The sequence below is a fragment of the Ceratotherium simum genome, chromosome 39 (genome assembly GCF_057802395.1).
Source record: "Ceratotherium simum simum isolate JZ-2026a chromosome 39, ASM5780239v1, whole genome shotgun sequence".
NCBI lineage: Eukaryota > Metazoa > Chordata > Mammalia > Perissodactyla > Rhinocerotidae > Ceratotherium > Ceratotherium simum.
The window spans coordinates 2198331-2214587 of record NC_141938.1 but is presented as its reverse complement, the minus strand read 5'-3'; the positions used below and the strand labels follow the sequence as shown (position 1 = coordinate 2214587).

The 16257-nt window shown below is 60.9% G+C and overlaps 1 protein-coding gene across 1 annotated transcript in view; it reads left to right on the top strand.

The window, feature by feature from the left end:
* NFIX (nuclear factor I X) overlaps positions 1–16257 on the top strand; it is a 65207-nt gene that overhangs the window by 44335 nt on the left and 4615 nt on the right. Inside the window, exons 2-8 of the mRNA XM_004442555.3 lie at positions 347–409; positions 679–753; positions 1128–1248; positions 2358–2494; positions 5355–5477; positions 7342–7517; positions 15369–15460. Coding sequence (XP_004442612.2) covers positions 347–409; positions 679–753; positions 1128–1248; positions 2358–2494; positions 5355–5477; positions 7342–7517; positions 15369–15440 — 767 coding nt within the window. The 3' untranslated portion in view covers positions 15441–15460. The remainder of the gene's footprint in view (positions 1–346; positions 410–678; positions 754–1127; positions 1249–2357; positions 2495–5354; positions 5478–7341; positions 7518–15368; positions 15461–16257) is intronic.

Here is a 16257-nt window from a genome sequence, read left to right as displayed (position 1 = left end):
CGCTCTCCTCGCCCGACTCTCAGCCAGTGCTGTTCACCCACTGGTCACTTTGCCCCCAGGGCACATGGGGCAGTGTTTGGAGACAGTCTTGGTTGTCACAACTGGGGTGCTACTGGCCCCTAGTGGGTGGAGGCCAGGGATGCTGCCCAACACCCTGCAGTGCCCAGGACGCCCCACGCAGAGAAGGCCCCCGCCCCAGTGTCGGTGGCACTTTCTCCCCCTCTCCCCAGCTCCCTGGGCTCTGGGGGAGGGCAGTGAAGGGTTTACCGGGCTGGGGGCAGCTGTGTAGCTGGCATTCGTGGGGCACTTTGGACTTGACCCAGGCCCCTCTTTGTGTCTTCTGCAGAATCCGGACAATCAGATAGTTCAAACCAGCAAGGAGATGCGGACATCAAACCACTGCCCAACGGTCAGTGCCCCTGCCTGCCCGCGCCCAGCTGATCCCTCTGCCCTGCCCCCGTGCCCTCCCCTGTCCGTCCACAGCCTGGCCCACCCGGCCTCCCTCGCTGCTTCTCCTTCACTCAGCAATCCATCCACTCCATCTCGCACCTGTCCTGAGGGAGGGGCTGACCTGCAGTCCACGCCCTCTTCCACATAGAGCCCCAGGGCCGGACAGCGGCTGGGGCAGGGAGAGCTCCTGGCCTCCCTGACTCACTGCCATGTCCTTTCCCTCTGCAGGGCACTTAAGTTTCCAGGACTGTTTTGTGACTTCTGGGGTCTGGAATGTGACGGAGCTGGTGAGAGTATCACAGAGTAAGTGAGGCCTTCCTCTGGGCCAGGGCTGAGCCCAGCAGAGCTTGGCGGGGAGGGGGGACTTGGACCCCAAGTGGCCCCCACTGATGAGGTCTTTGGGGGGCAGACAGGGTTTCCTGGGATGCTCTCTGCCCACTGGCACTGGGCTCGGGGGTGTCCAGAGAGCCCCATCTGTAATCTCCACTGCTTTGGAGGGAGAAAATCACATCCAACGGCTCTCTCCTGACGACCTGCGGCCAGGAGGAGGTTTCCTCAGCAGCCTTCACAGTGAACTCGCCCTGGGGCTTCTGGGAGCTGCTCAGGGCAACGAAAGAGGCCTCAGTGGGCCTTCCTCCGCGCCTTCCAAACCTCATCACCGTCTCGCTTCTTCCCAGCTCCTGTTGCGACAGCATCAGGGCCCAACTTCTCGCTGGCGGACCTGGAGAGTCCCAGCTACTACAACATAAACCAGGTGACCCTGGGGCGGCGGTCCATCACCTCCCCTCCTTCCACCAGGTAAGCCCAGCACCCTGGCCTTCCCTCCGCCCGAGGCCATCTCAGGGGCTGCGGGCGCTGTGCTGCGGGCGGACACGTGGGTGCTTCAGAAAGTCACCTCTTGTTGAGGGTGCCGGCTCTAGAGCAGCCTGGGCCCACCTACTACCCACTCCCTGAGCTCCTTGCTGTGCACTCGGCCCTGGGGACGTAAGGTGGAACAAGGCAGGTTCTGCCTGGAAGGCCTCTCTCTTGGGGATGTGACATATGAGCCCAGCCATACAGGGCTGCTACGGGCCTGGGGTGGACACTCCAGCTGGAGAGAGCAGCCTCCGTCTCAGCCGAGGCTGGACAGGCTGGCGGGACCCCCACGGAGGGCTTCAGAGGCCAGAGCAAGGCGTTTAGACTTAAAACCCATTTAAGGGTTTTAAGCAGATGTTGGGGATGTGTGTTCCAGAAAGTACCCTCCAGTAGCAGTGTGCATGGGCAGGACTGACAGCCAGTTAGAGGCCGTCCTGCCAGGCTGGAGTGGAGGAGGCCCTGAGCCTCGTGGGAGTGGCATGAGAGGGGGATGGAGTGGAGAGAGGTTTGGGAGATGTCAGCCCCTGTCAGGGCCAGTTCTACAGGGCAGGATGGGACCTTGTCCTTTTTTTAAAAACTGGGATGTTTGGCTCATTGTGAGGTTTTTGTCATTCATTTTGATTTATTAAAATGTTATATTTTGGTATTTAATAATATCTTCATATAAAATAACGTGATACCTTGATGTTAAGTTTTATGCCCGCCCCCCCCCCCGGCATTTTTCTCCCCTGTGAGTCCCTCACTCACCTGGCCCTGGCCCTGGGGGCTGATGGGAACTAGAAGGTGGGGCCGCAGAAGCAGATGAGGGTTTTGCCCCCTTCTTTGACGCGCTTGGTGGATGATGGTATCACAGACCGAGAAGGGCTCGAGGAGGAGGGCTGGTGGGCTTGGGGGCTCTAGGGCTGGTCTGGGTGGGCACGCCGTGAGTGCTGTGAGTGCTGCTGTCAGCGGGCGTCCACTCCCCACACGAGGTCCTCGGGACAGCTTCCTCAGTTTGGGTGCCAGTATCTCGGCCCCCCTGGGCCCACCTGATCCCTCTCCTCCTTCCCCAGCACCACCAAGCGCCCCAAGTCTATTGATGACAGCGAGATGGAGAGCCCTGTCGACGACGTCTTCTATCCTGGGACAGGCCGCTCCCCAGCGGCTGGCAGCAGCCAGTCCAGCGGGTGGCCCAATGACGTGGATGCAGGTATGGGTGCTGCGGGGCCAACCCAGAGCAGGGCAGCCGGAGCCTCTTCTGCCCCCTCAGGTTATCTGGCGAGCCTCCCCCACCAGTTCCTCTACCTGTCTTCTCACCTCTTGATCTTCCAGAAGAGGGCAGACCAGGCCGAAGGAGGCAGCAGAGACAAGGAACTGGACTGTCACTAAGTGGGCAGCAGAGCCCAGGGGCATGGCAGGAGGAAAGCAGAGGCCTGGCACTGAGCCTCTGGTACCCTCCCCTTCAGAGCCTCCTCGGCCGCCTCCTCTTGGTATTTCTCTAGAAAGGTGGCCCCAGCCCTATGGTCATCATGGTTTAAAGCAGCTTCTCAATCTGGGTGCTGTAGACACTGGGGGCTGCATCATTCTCTGTGGGGGCCATCCTATGCACCATGGGGTGTTGAGAAGCAGCCCTGGCCTCCACCCACCAGATGCCAGTAGCACCCCCCAACCACCCAACCAGGTGTGCCAACCACAGGTGTCTCCAGACATTGCTGAGTGTCCCCTGGGGAGGGGACAGACTCATCCTGGCGAGAGAGCTGCTGGGGTGAAGGCCCCAGCCACACAGAGGAGCAGAGTCTCATAAAGGCTGAGCAGAGTCATCTTCCAACCAAGCAGGGAGGCTAGAGAGGGCAGAGGTCTGCAGCAAGCCAGCTCAGTCCTCCCAGTCCCTTCCAATCACCCTCTCCTGGTAAAGCCGCCCACCTTCACCTCCCGTCTTGACGGGAGGTGTGGGCAGACACGGAGAGCCCAGATGTAGCAGAGGGAGAGTGTATGCGTGCGCGCCCCTGTGTGTGCGCACACGTGTATGAGGAGGCTGGCTGCAGGATCCTTCTGCATGACACACTGGTGGTGCAGCCTGTTGTGTCCTAGAGGTGTGGGTGTCTTGGAGCCAGGGAGTGCAGACCCATGTGTGTGGGGTGTGCGTGGGGTCTGCTCTGGTCAGGCTGGGGACTGGGGCTTTGCTCTCCGATGCAGGAGGACGAGGGTCTGACCCGACGGCGTTTTGCCTGGTGTTTTCCCCATGCGCCCCTACCGGGAAGGGCCACATGGATGGGCAGGGCCAAGGCTGGGGAGAAGCAAGGCGGGAGGGCCGGGCAGGCTCCTGCTTTCCTGCTGCCCAGATGCAGGCTCCGGCTTCTGTCCTCCGCTCCCTGGGAGGAGGAGGAGAGGGCTCGCCTCCGAGCCTTGGGCTGAGGGAGTGGGCCCTAGACCACCAGCGAGGCTGCCTCTGCGGTGCTCCTCCCAGAGTCTCCTTGTGGTGAGGCGAGCAGGGACCTGGGCCAGCACAGCCCAGATGCTTCCCTGGGGGACCTCGGGAGGCAGAGAGAAAAGGAGTTGAGCAGGCCCTGCAGACTCTGCAGCCAGGACCTCAGTTCAGTAACTGCTTCCTCAAGGACTGTGTGCCGTGAGGGCCTGTCCACGGCTGTGTCCTGGGGCGTGAGCCCCCAGGCCCACTGCCCAGACCTGGTTCCCAGGGAGCCCTCCCCTCCCCGGCTCCTGCTCTCTCCTTTCCCGGCTGTGTGCTCTCGCACCCGCTGTTTCTGCTCCTTCCGGCAGTCCTGCTGTGCACGGCCCCCCAACATCCTTCTGCAGCACCCCCAGCTCCCTCGCTTTCCCTTCTTTTCCTCGATGCCCCCCCTCACCGTGTTGTTTCCCTGTGCTGCGACAAATCGCCAATTAAGCAGCCCAGCTGCAGGACAGGGAACAGCTGGGGAGGCGCTATGCAGCCATGGGGACAGCTGTGCACAGCTGGTGGGGGCGCTCCCCCCCCACCGTGCCAGCTATCAGGTGGCACACAGCTGCTGCCAGATAACACCTCTGCTGGCGGTGGGGAGTGCGCCCCTCCCCCACCTCTTCCCTCTGTGATTCCTCGGGCTCTTATTTCTCTGTTCTGCAGCCCCCTACCCCCACGCCCACTGACGGGATTTGTGCCTCAAAGATGGCACTCTGGAGATCTGCCCCAACTCCACCTTATTCCTCCCAGCCTGGGCACAGCCTTGAGGCTCAGCCCAGGACAGGAGACAGGCTCTCCTGGAGGACCTGGCCCTGGCGCCCTCCTTTGTCGTACAGTGTTTGACGTGGTGCCCACTGGGCACAGAGGTGACCTTGGTTGGCAGCATCAGGTTCCTACAGGCAGAGCTCAAATGTGGTGTTTTCTGTGCCCCTGTCTCCAGCTGAATGCCACCCCATCTCTGGCCCCAGGAACAGAGCAAAGCCCTGAAAGGAGCCCTCCTCTGGCAGCCCAGCTGCTGGGTCCCCTGGCCAGGGAGTCCTTTCTTGTCCAGCTCTGTCCCCAGCCACTGCCCCGACCCTCCAGCCCCCTCCCTGCTCTCTTGTCAGGTGTTATATCCCCACTGCAGTCCCTCCCAAGGGTGGCTGTGCTTTCCCTTCATGCAGGGAGCCTGGCTTCTTTCCACCAGAGCCTCCCACAGCCCAGGGCCCCCCGGAGCAGACCTCAGTATCTTCAGAGCCCCCGACTCTGAAGCTGGCCCCCCAGGGCTCCTCCTGCACACCTTCCCTGCCTCTGCGTCCCAGCTTGTCATTCTGTGCCCCCTGAGCTTGTTACCTGCTTGTCGGAGAACAAGATAGGCCCCCTTGCTCAACCCCTGCCCGGCACACCCACGGGCCTCGTTTTCCTCTCCCGTCAGGAGCAGCCACAGCTGGCCCGTCTGTACACAGGGCCTGAGAAACAGAGCCAGAGGCGGGCGAAGGAGGCCGGAGGGAGCATGGTGGGGCCGGGGCAGCCGGGAGGGGGCTGAGGAGACAAGGAGTGACCTGCTGGCTTCCCGCCTTCCCCTGCTCCCCCCTAGCCCTGCTAAACGTGCCTGTGTTGCCGATTCCTCCCCCAGGCCCGGCTTCTCTAAAGAAGTCAGGAAAGCTGGACTTCTGCAGTGCCCTCTCCTCTCAGGGCAGCTCCCCGCGCATGGCTTTCACTCACCACCCGCTGCCTGTGCTTGCTGGAGTCAGACCAGGTGAGAAATGGGGGGCCCGGGGGGGCAGTGGGGGAGGCGACAGAGCACCGAGGGCCAGCTGGCCAGGTGGAGGGGCCAGGGCCCGCCCCCAGGGCCAGCTCCAAGCTCCCTGAGTGGGCCGGGGTGCAGCAGTGGGGGCATGGGCACGGCCCTCGCTCTGAGGCAGCACCTCTGAGAGCTGCCCGGCCCCGGGCCTCCTCACCGAGTTCCCCAGCACCCTTCCCCGCTTCTCACTCCTTGTGTGCACGGGTGTGCATGGGCGTGTGCATGCCTGGGGGCATGTGTGCGTGTGTGTGGATGTGTACACTGTGTGTGCCGTGTGCAGCACAGGCCTGACTGACTTGCCCTCAGACTCCAGAGGCCTCAGGCTCCTCCAGCCCAGGTCTCCTTTCCTTCCGCCCGCTGCCTTCCTTTCAGCTCTTCTCTCCCCGCTCCCGGCCAGCCAGGTTGGTGTGGGGCACAGATCGACAAGAGCTCTCGCAGGAGCCCAGGCCCCCTTCCCGGGGCCTCTCTGCCCCTTTCAGGAAGTGAAGGGCTAGGCTAAGGGGACCATGGTGACTCCTGGACTGCTCCCCAGGGAAAGGAGCCGGCCCGCTGCCTCGGGGCTGCTCTCTTGCTTCAGTCTCGAGACAGGGTGCTTGAGGGGAGAACGCCTCGCTGTTCCGGGGTGGGGGGGATGGAATCAGGCAGGAAGTTGTGGAGCTGAGGCTGCAGCCCTGCCAGTCCCTCACTTGCTCCTTCCCTCCCTTGGCACTCATCTGACAGAAAGAGGCCTGGACGTTTTCTGGACACTGCCTGGTGTCTGCCCACCGTCTCCCTCCTTCTATAGGGCACGAAGAACAACGAGGTTTACCTCCCGGCTTCCTTCTCCGGGCCTCCTGGCTGGGAGCCCAGAGGCAGCCGGCACTGGGGCAGGGCGTGGTGGCAAGGTGGGGGCAGGGAGCCTGGGCCCTCTGCACAGGCAGCGGGAGGGCGGCAGGCCCAGCTCCACTCAGTTTTTATGAACTCCAGAGAGAAGCCAAGTTTCCTCAGCCCCCTAATGAAACTGAGAGCAAGAGCAAGCTGATTGGAAACAGACCGGAGGGGGAGGCCTCGGCCGGCTGGCCAAGGAAGAGCTGGGGCCTGCATTGGGGTGGGACTTGTGTGTGCGAGGACACGTGTGCAAGGGCTGAGCACACAAGAATGTGGCCTAGGCAGCAGTGGCGAGGTGCACACCCACTCTCACGCAGGGGCGTGTGTGCACGTTGCGGGCCATCCTGCACAGGTGCAGGGCCGTGTCTTTATCCAGAGCCCCAGGGGCCCTCTGCCTCCTCTGTCCCTCCTCCAGGCTCCCACCCAAGCCCTGGACCAGGGCCAGGCTGGTGAGGCACTCACCTTCGGCACAAAACGTCCGGAGACACCCAAAATCTCCGTTGTCAAAATAAATAATAGTTTGATGCAATATTTTTAAAAAATAAAACTGTTGCAAAAAACATATGATGAGCAAATATCAACATTTTAAACAAAAGATGGAACTAACCATGCACTTGCACTACCCTGCCTCGTGCGCCTTGTGCTAACCCCGGCCCTGGCTCCAATCAGATTTATTTACAAAGACAGGCAGCTGGCATGCGGGCTCTCGTTTGCCAATTTGACTTTTTTTTTTAACATTGCATTAAAATACTCTTTCCCTTGATTACTGAGTCTTTGGTGCCAGAGGCCAGTGCCTCACTCTCTTCACCCTGGTCCCAGCAACGCTCCTGCCCCATTCTCCCTTTTCCTCTGGATCCTCAGCTCCCTTACCAGCAGTCCCCCTCGTCTTCCATCCTGCCCTGGCTGTCTCCTGGGCCCTGACGCCCTTTTCCTCCTGCCCACGTACATGCAGGGAGCCCCCGGGCCACAGCATCAGCGCTGCACTTCCCCTCCACGTCCATCATCCAGCAGTCGAGTCCATACTTCACGCACCCGACCATCCGCTATCACCACCACCACGGGCAGGACTCGCTGAAGGAGTTTGTGCAGTTTGTGTGCTCGGACGGCTCGGGCCAGGCCACCGGACAGGTGAGTCCAGAGGGCCCCAGGAGCCCCGCTACAGCTCATCTCTGCGTCTGTCCGTCTGTCTCAGGGCTCACAGGGAGAGAGCCTGAAAGCCGGAGCCCACCTGGGGCTGGAGCAGCAGAGAGCAGCTGGTGCCGAGTACCTCATTCTTCTAGGTCTGGGGCAAGGGTCTGTGTGTCGTGCTGGGGCCTGTCCGTCACGGTCCAGAGAGGTAGGGGCAGTGGCTGGGCCCACCTTTCTCGGACTCCTTGCCCTCCTTGTGATCTCTGTTTCCCAGCAGGAGTCTACCCTGATCTGTCCAACCTAGGCCCGGGCCCCTTACCTCCTAACACCCTTAAACCTCAGAGCTGCAAGGATTTGGTAGGTTCTAGACCAAGGTTTCTCAGCCTTGGCACTAGTGACATTTGGGGATGTTCATTCTCTGTTGTGTGGGGCCGTCCTGTGCACTGTGGGTTGTTGAGCAGCATTCCCGGCCCCAGCCCGCTCAATGCCCCCTCCGCAGTCGTGACGGTTGTGAATGTCTCCAGGCTTCACTGTGCCCTGGAGGCATTGTCATTCCTGGGAGAAGCCGTGGGCAGAGGGAAGGCCCGTTCCACAGGGGCTGTCATGGAGACTCCCATTGGCAGGACTGTTAACAAGGGGTTCCCTGGTCGGTTACGATTCTGGAGAGAAGCCCTTCTGCTCTTCAGCCTGGGAGAGGGACTGGCTCCCCATGGAGCTCTGTGGCCGCACTGCCCGTCTCTGCCAGCAAGCCTTAGGGCCTGGTCACTGACAAGCAGAAACGTGGGGCTGTTCAGCAAAGGAATTGTCCCAGGTGGTGGTGGGCCAGAGGTGACCCTTCAGTGGGACAGTACTCCTTGCTTAGTCCCTGGGAGACCACTCTGGGTTGGGACATGGTGGTCTCTAGACCTCTGGGAAGGTTCTGGAGCCCCAGCAGCACGCTGCACTATGAGAAGGCCCATCTCCCTTGCCCTTAGCCATTCCAGTCTGGAAGCCTGCTGTGAGAGGTCAGATGAGGAGGATGCTCAAAGGGCCATGGTGGGGAAAAGGTTTGGAAGCCCATGCCAGAGGCAGCCCAGGGAGAATGGCGGGTGGCCCTCAGCCACTCGCCTCAGTGCTGCCTTAGGGCGCTGTGCGCAGCGCAGACATTTGCTAAGTGCTGGTGTGGTGATCTGGGGCATGGCACACTCGGCCTCCTCGCCCTTGCTGTCCGTAATGGAAGCCAGTCCTCTTTCCTTCCCCTGCTCTCCCTCCTTCCGCTTTCCTCGTTTCCTTTCCCTCTCTGCCCTGCGAGAGTTTCTCTTGCTGGCTCTGCAGCTCCTTAGCACACTCAGACTCAGCACACTTGCCCGCCTCTCTGGACAAGCTCTGTCCACTTTTAGGGGCATGGAGAGAAAAGTGGACGTGACCCCCGACAGATATTGCACTTTCTTCAGAGATGCCAGCAGAGTCTTCTGGAGCTGCCAGCTTGTGTCCCAGCTCCCAAGGGGCCTTGGGTCTGGAGTATGGCCAGGGACCCCACTTTGCCTTCCTTCTCACTTACAGAGGCAGCTGGGGTTTGGAATCAAAATGAGACCGACGTGGGGGAACAGTTTAGCCCAAAGGGCCAAACGTAACCCACAGGACCCGTGAGAGTAGGGGTCAGTTGATCCCTGGACATCCTGACAGCTGAGTCCTGAGGCTCTTCCTTGACTTGACTGTTCAAGATTAAGGGCTCACTTGGCCTAGAAGGTTCTCTTCTCGAGGCAGGTGCTTGCTCCGAGTCAACCATGGACAAAACGCTGCAGACAGGGTGCAAACAGTCACCCTGGTTAAACAGAGCGTCTATCCCAGCTGGAGAGCAGCCTCTCTGGTTTCCTCCTGTGGCCTGTTGTGCCCAAGGTGGTGGCGGGGTAGGGGGAGTAAGCCTGCTCCATGGGGCCCTGCTCTGAGAGGAGGCTAGAGACAGGACCATGCTCTGGATGAGGCAGAGCCAGAGGCCCCGGGCTCGGCAGCTGACCTGGCGGCAGGCTGGGCTTGCTCCACAGCCACTTCCAGGGCGGTGGTTCTCAGTCTCAGTGTGCACAAGTCACCTGGAGGCCTCACCAACGCACAGGTGGCCAGGCTTCACCTGATTCTGATGCAGCAGGTGTGAGGTGGGGCAGAGAATCTGCATTTCTCCCCAAGTTCCCAGGTGCTGCTGCTGCTTCTGGTCAGGGGACCCACTTTGAGAACCACTGATTTAGAGCCTAGAGGTCTAACCTCCTTGAGAATCTGAAGTTACAGATCATCTTGGCAGAAAAATATATGCATAAAAAAATGTTACAGACAATTTGCAGACAGGTTCCCAGGTGCCCCTATGGCTCGTCCTCTGACCCCGGCATAAGTCCCTGATTGAGAAGAACCAAATCAGTGAAGGCCAAGGGGAATGGAGACACCACTCGGTGGAGACGCCAAGGGCAGAAAGAGGATGCCTGGTTAGAGGTATTTCTGGCAGAGAGAAGAGACCGCCGAGTGAACGTGATGGAGAAGTCACAGGGCCCGATGGGAGAGCGCGACTCTGGGAGGCAGGAAGCTTGCTTCTAGCGCAGCCTCGACTACCAGCGCTGGAATGGACAGGCCCGCGTCTTCATCTGTTAGAGGAAAGTGAGCAGCACTCCCAGCCTCTAGGTTTCTCCTAGCTCTTAACTCGCAAAGTTTTAAGGCACTGCAAAATCACAAGACTTTGAGATTTTTAAAACCTCAACTTGTATCCCAACCAGAGCTGAGATACCCTAGCCTGACTGGAAGTTGCTTCTAGAAACTGAATGTTGTAAATCAGTGAGTTTCGATGTCCAGCCGTGTTGGGCTGGGATTTGCTTTATTGGGTGGGATTATCGATTTAGATCCTCCTGGGGGGAAACAGGCTGTCAGGACTAGAAAGAGGCAGAGACCACCCCATGGGAGCGAGGGCTGCCTGGAAAGCCCCTGTGTCCCAGCCCCCCAGGGGCCCAAGCTCAGGACGGCCTAGAGAAGAGTGAGGCTGTGACCTGTCGGGATTGGGCCGTTTCCTGCTTGATGGAAGAACGAGACTGAAACCAGACAGGCCGTGGAAATGAGGGAAGGCAGTTGCTGCTCGTGTCTCAGCACCGCGGCTGCACAGCTGGAAACCCCTGCTCTCTGGCCTGTGCTGTTGCCTGGGCCGGAAGGGTCTGTTTCGGAAATGACACCTGGCACGAAGGGTCTCCAGCCCGACACAGACGGGGACCAGCAGCCACTGCTCGCTTTTGTCAGGGGCCTCTGGGTGGGCAGGGAAGATCAAGTCAAGGGAACCATCTGGAGGGACAATGTGAGACTTCGGTGCTGGTCATTAGAGGTGAAGGGTGGAGGGTGGAACAGCCAGAGCTCGGAAGGGCATGGCCTGCACGGCCGTCCGTGGGACTCTGTGGTTTTCAAGTGCAGCAGGATGGACTAGTTGATTCAGCTCAGTCAGTGGAGCGTGAGTGCTGCACGCTTGGGCCACACAGAGGTGACGTTCTCCTAGCTTGTCAGGAGCCTGGGAGGCAGCCTGCTTCCAAGGCTCCAGTGGAGGTCCAGAGCATCCTGGAAGAACAGGGCCAAGAGAGATGGATGGTGGTTCAGGGAATCCGGCTGGTCCCCACGTTGGGGACACTGTTTTCTGAGCAGGCCTTGAAGGGTGTGGGAAGGGTGTTCTAGACAGATGGCTCTGCAGGGAGCCAGTGTGCAGCCCTCACTGCTTCGTCTGCATTCTGGAAACCCCGGTCGGTTTGCAGGGGGAAGTCCTTGGGGAGAGGGAGTGCAGAGGCATGAGTGGTGGAAGACCCCCTCTGGCTCCACTGTGGGGACATTAAATGCCCACCTGGGAGACTATATTTTTCGTCAGATGCAGTCGGAGCTGTGGAAGGTTTCGGGGGATGGGAGAAGTCTGAGCTCCTTTGGGTTTGGGGAAGAGGGTTGATGAGCCTGATGGAAAGAATCCACAGGATCCCTGGAGTCAGATAGTTGTGGCTGTGGATTCGAGGCCTCACCAGTTACAGCCAGGTTACTTTGGATAAACCACTTAACTGTGCAGAGCCTCAGTTTCCCCAGTTGTGAAAGGGTTTCCCGGCCACAGCACTGTTACCGTCTGGACGGAGCAGCCTTTGTCCTGGGGCTGTCCTGTGCCGTGTAGGGTGTTGAGCGACCTCTGTCCTGGGGCCGTCCTGTGCAGTGTAGGGTGTTGAGCGGCCTCTGTCCTGGGGCCGTCCTGTGCAGTGTAGGGTGTTGAGCGGCCTCTGTCCTGGGGCCGTCCTGTGCAGTGTAGGATGTTGAGCGGCATGCTCAGCCTCCGCCCACTCGATGCTGGTAGCGCCCCCTGGGTCGTCTAACCAAAATGTCTCCAGAAATTGCCAGTGCCGCCTGGGGGCCAGGATTGCTCCCAGGTGAGAACCACTGCCTGACAGCGTGGTGGGAGGATTGGACATGACGTGAGTAGAGTGCCTGGGACAGAGTCGGGCGCCGGAGTGCTGAGCTGATGAGCACACTGTCGGCACAGGGGAGACCCCTTAGGAGTCATTGTCATAGTCCAGGCGAAACCAGCATGGATAGAAAGACAGTCTGGCTGGAGACATGAAGGGGGTGCGTGCCGCAGGGTTCGCCCACCAACAGAAGGAGGAGCACAGGAGCCTCCCCAGGTTTCACACCTGGGTGGCTGGGAGGGCAGAGCTTTGCCCCACCAGGGAGCAGCCAGTTTAGGATGAAGAGCTCCGGCCTGGCCCCCTGAGCCCGGGCTGTAGGTTGTCATTGTGGGCACTGGCCAGAGCTCCAGGGAGGTCTCTCCAGGGAGGCTGTGCCTGCAAGAGGCCAGGCGCCTCCACCCCTCCCTGTGGTTCCTATGTCCCCTGAAGCCCAAAGGCTGACAAATGCAAGGCCACGCATGGGGCCTGGAGGAGGAAACTCAAGTATGAGGCACAAGAGGGAATAAAAGACAAGGAGCGGCTCTGGTGACCAGGTGTCCCCCGCTTCCAAGGGCGTTGTACAGGGAAGTCCGCTCGAAGAACCCCTCAGGAGCCGGAGCTGGCAGCGATGGATTTTCCTCTCCGGCTGTTCTGTAGCAAATAGGCCAGCACCCCACTGTCCTCAGGCTGCTGGAGCCAAGGGCGAGCCCCCCAGTGCCTGGCGCCCCCCTAGGGCCATGACGTGGGGCAGATGCTGGCGGTCCTGCAGTCCTCGGTTGGGTCAGCCAGCCCCAGTTCAGGGGCCCACGAAGGGAGGCACGTGCACGTTTTCGGGGGACAGCAGGGGCCAGCTGGCGCATCTTTCCTGCCGTAGGAGGAGGTCTTCAAGAACGTGCGAGTTGTAGGTGCAGCTGCTCGTATGGCTAGGTGGCACGTTTTGGTACCTAAAACGTGTTCCTTAAGAAATAACAAACCACCTATCGGACACCCCCCTTCCTTCCTCCCACAACTTCAAAAGAGGACCACAAAAAAAAAAAAAAAAAAAAAGAGAAACACCCGAGAGACCAAGTAGAGGCCTCACACCCTCACCCACCTGTGCCCCGGAGGAGAGGACCCCATCCTGCATCTTCCACCGGGAGCGCCTGCTCTCAGGAGCGAGCGGGCGGCCGCGCAGGGGGCGTGTGTCTGTGTGTGATGTGCCTTCATGCGTCACTCTATTTATGTTGTTCGCAGCCCAACGGTAGCGGCCAGGGCAAAGTCCCGGGGTCATTTTTGCTACCGCCGCCGCCTCCAGTGGCCAGACCTGTGCCCCTTCCTATGCCTGATTCCAAATCCACCAGCACTGCCCCAGACGGCGCCGCCTTGACTCCTCCATCACCTTGTAAGTGGACGATGAAACCGAAACCACAACGCCCAGCGTCCCCGGCCCATCCAAACCGTCTCCACTGCAAAAAGAACCCCCCCACCCCCGCCCACCACCAAAGCCCCCCAACCTGGAGTGCCACGGAGCCTCCCGCCTGGACGAGAGCAGAGCTGAGCCCCCAGCCATGGCCTCCTGGGCCTGTCGCATAAGCCAGCACCCCAGGACCCCCCTGCCTGCCCGCTGCTCCCAGCTGGGGCCCCTGGCCCAGGCCCCTCCGGGGGGCGGGAGGGGAGCACAGTGGGGCACACAGGCCAGGGGTGCTGGCCGGGGTGGGAGGGGCGGGGAGGCGCAGCCATGCCATCTTCATGCCTGATTGCTGTTTTTTTCGTTTTTCGTTTTTTTGTTTTTTGATTTTTTTTGTTGTTTCGTTGTGCCCTCCACACCAAGAAAATTAACTGTGACCACAAGGCGACGCCACCACCATCCCCTTTTTGCCTTACCCCTCACCTCCATTCTGGGGCCCTGGGGCCTCTAAAGGTGCAGCAGACCAGCCCCTGACCCTCCCCTTCAGTCTCACGTTTGGTTTCTCGTTGTTCCTCTTCCCCTCCCCCCAATTCCTTCCCCAGGTTGGATGTTCCAAGCACAAGAGAGGGCTCTGGGCCTCGGCTTACTTCATCTCTTTCTCTCTCTCTCTTTTTTTTTTTTTTAAACCAATGACAAATTTTGTCAAAGGGAAGAGAACCATCTGAGTGGAGAGGCCCGAGGTAGACCCGACGTGAAGGAAAGAGCGGCGGGTGGGCGGTGGCCGTTTGTGGGTGGGCTGGGCCACGCGCGCGCGCTTCGGGCACTCTTGGGGCTCGCAGGCCACAGGCCAGGACTTCTGGCAGCGGTGGGCGGGGGCGGCCCATCTCACCACTCTGCTCGTCTCGCACTCTCTGTCTCACTTTCTTTCTCACGGTTTGAGTTCTTTTCCCCTCCATCCTTTTCATGTCATCTTCCCATCTGCATCTGCCATGAGACACCAAGTCATGGTCATGGTCATTGGAGGGGGGCAGGGTGGGGGGAGCCCAGCTGCAGGGTGGCGGAGGTGGGGGTATTCTGGACAGAATCCGGGGAGCACAGGGCCCCCGGTGTATGTGGTGCAGGGGGGGTGGGGGCCTCCCAGGCAGCTTGTGACATTCCTCGTTCCCTCAGGGGGCATCCTCCCTCCTGGGGGTGCAGGGCTCACTCCCTCCCATGGGGCTCCAGCTGGACAAGCCAAGAGGAGCTCAGGGCTGTTTGGCCCTTTTGCCCCCTCAGTCCCCAAACAACTGCCCCCAGGTGCCCAAGCCCTGGGGCTCTTCCAGGCCCTCAGGCCTTCTCCTCCCCTTTGCCTTGGCCCATCTCGGGCCTTGGGGACTATAGGACCTGAGTCATCCATCAGAGGAGAATGCCTGCAGGCCCTGAGCCTTGCCACCCTTGCCCCCAAGTCGGCAGCCAGCTCCTAGGACCCTCTCTGACCCCGTCCCACCCGGCTCAGCCCTCTGTCGGGCCTCTTCAAGTTCCCCAAGCCACTGGCCCAGTCCTTGGGGCTGCCCAGGGTGGTAAGAGGGGCAGCACTCAACTAGCTGCCCTGGTTGTAGAGGTGGCATGGCCGAGACGGCCTTCCCCACCTGAGATGGGGCCCACCTGAGAGCACCCGCCCTCCCGGGGCCCCTGTTCTCCAGACCCGAGGGGGCCAGTGGGAAAGCAAAGGTCTACTTTGGGAGCTTCGGGACAAGGGCTCTCCCTGGCCCTGCCCAGGGCCTGGCTAGGGGTCTGTGGAACCTCAGCTGAAGCCTCTAGGGCCCCTCCCTCACCCCCAGCCATGAAAGAGGACACATGGCTGAGGCAGAGTGCTGGGGGGTGGCGGCAGTTTGTGCTCCTGGTTAGTGAGAGGACAAGGGGCCCCTGCGGCCTGTCCTTCCCACTGCCAGCCTCCGCCTGGGCGACGTGGTCTAACCCGGTCTCTCCCTCTCTCAGCAGCCCTGAAGGGCAGTGCCTGGGGGGGCCCCACGGCCTCATGGGTTCTCTCCCTCTCTCCCCTGCTCCCCACAGCATTCGCAACGACAGGCGCCTCCTCTGCCAACCGGTTTGTCAGCATCGGACCCCGGGACGGCAACTTTCTGAACATCCCACAGCAGTCTCAGGTAGGAGCCCCCACCTTGAGGAGGTGGGCACGGGCAGGAAGGGGCAGGGCATTGTGCTGTTGGAGAGGGCCTGGGGAAGCGGCTGGCCGGCCGGGGCAGGGCTGGAAGGCCCAGGCTTTTGCACGCCCAGCTGAGCCTGTCTCCCCAGGCAGCCCCCAGGCCCCCCCGGCTAATCAGCTAATTGGATAATTAGCTCTGACAGCCCGGCCCTGGGGAAGGCGGCCAAGGACCCAAGGCTGGAGGCGCTCTGGGCCAGCCTTGGTGCGAGCAAAGATGGAAGCCTGAGGCCGGTCAGGAGGACAGTGCTGCCTCGTCACTCTCCTCCCGCTTCGCTTAGGGCTGGAAGCCCTGGCCCCCAGCCCTCCCTTCTTCCCTGGCTTTGGGTGGGCTGGGCAAGGGGTGGAGGAGGGACAGAGCGGCTTGGTGGGCCACGTGCCCAGAGACTCTGGCACCAACGGTAGGCAGGGCTCGTAGGGCAGGGCCCGGTGCTGCCTGGAGGCCCCTCCCCAAGTCCCCATGAATCCTGTTAGAGGGGAGGCCAGCTGCTGGAGCCCCAGTCCCGCTTCTGTGCCCCCCAGTTCTCACGAGGAAACAGCTCCCCCAGCCCTCCTGCTGGAGGCCCCTGGACCCGGCTGTGCACAGGCCCCCTCCTGCTGGTGCCTGTCCCCAGGAGGCTGGGAAGAGCCTCCAGAGCACAGAGCCCTTGGGCGCAGGGAGGATGCCCCCAGGAGCAGGGCAGAGGCCGCGTTTCCAGTGCGGGGTTTCTCCGAGAAGAACATGAAAATCTCTCTCTCTTT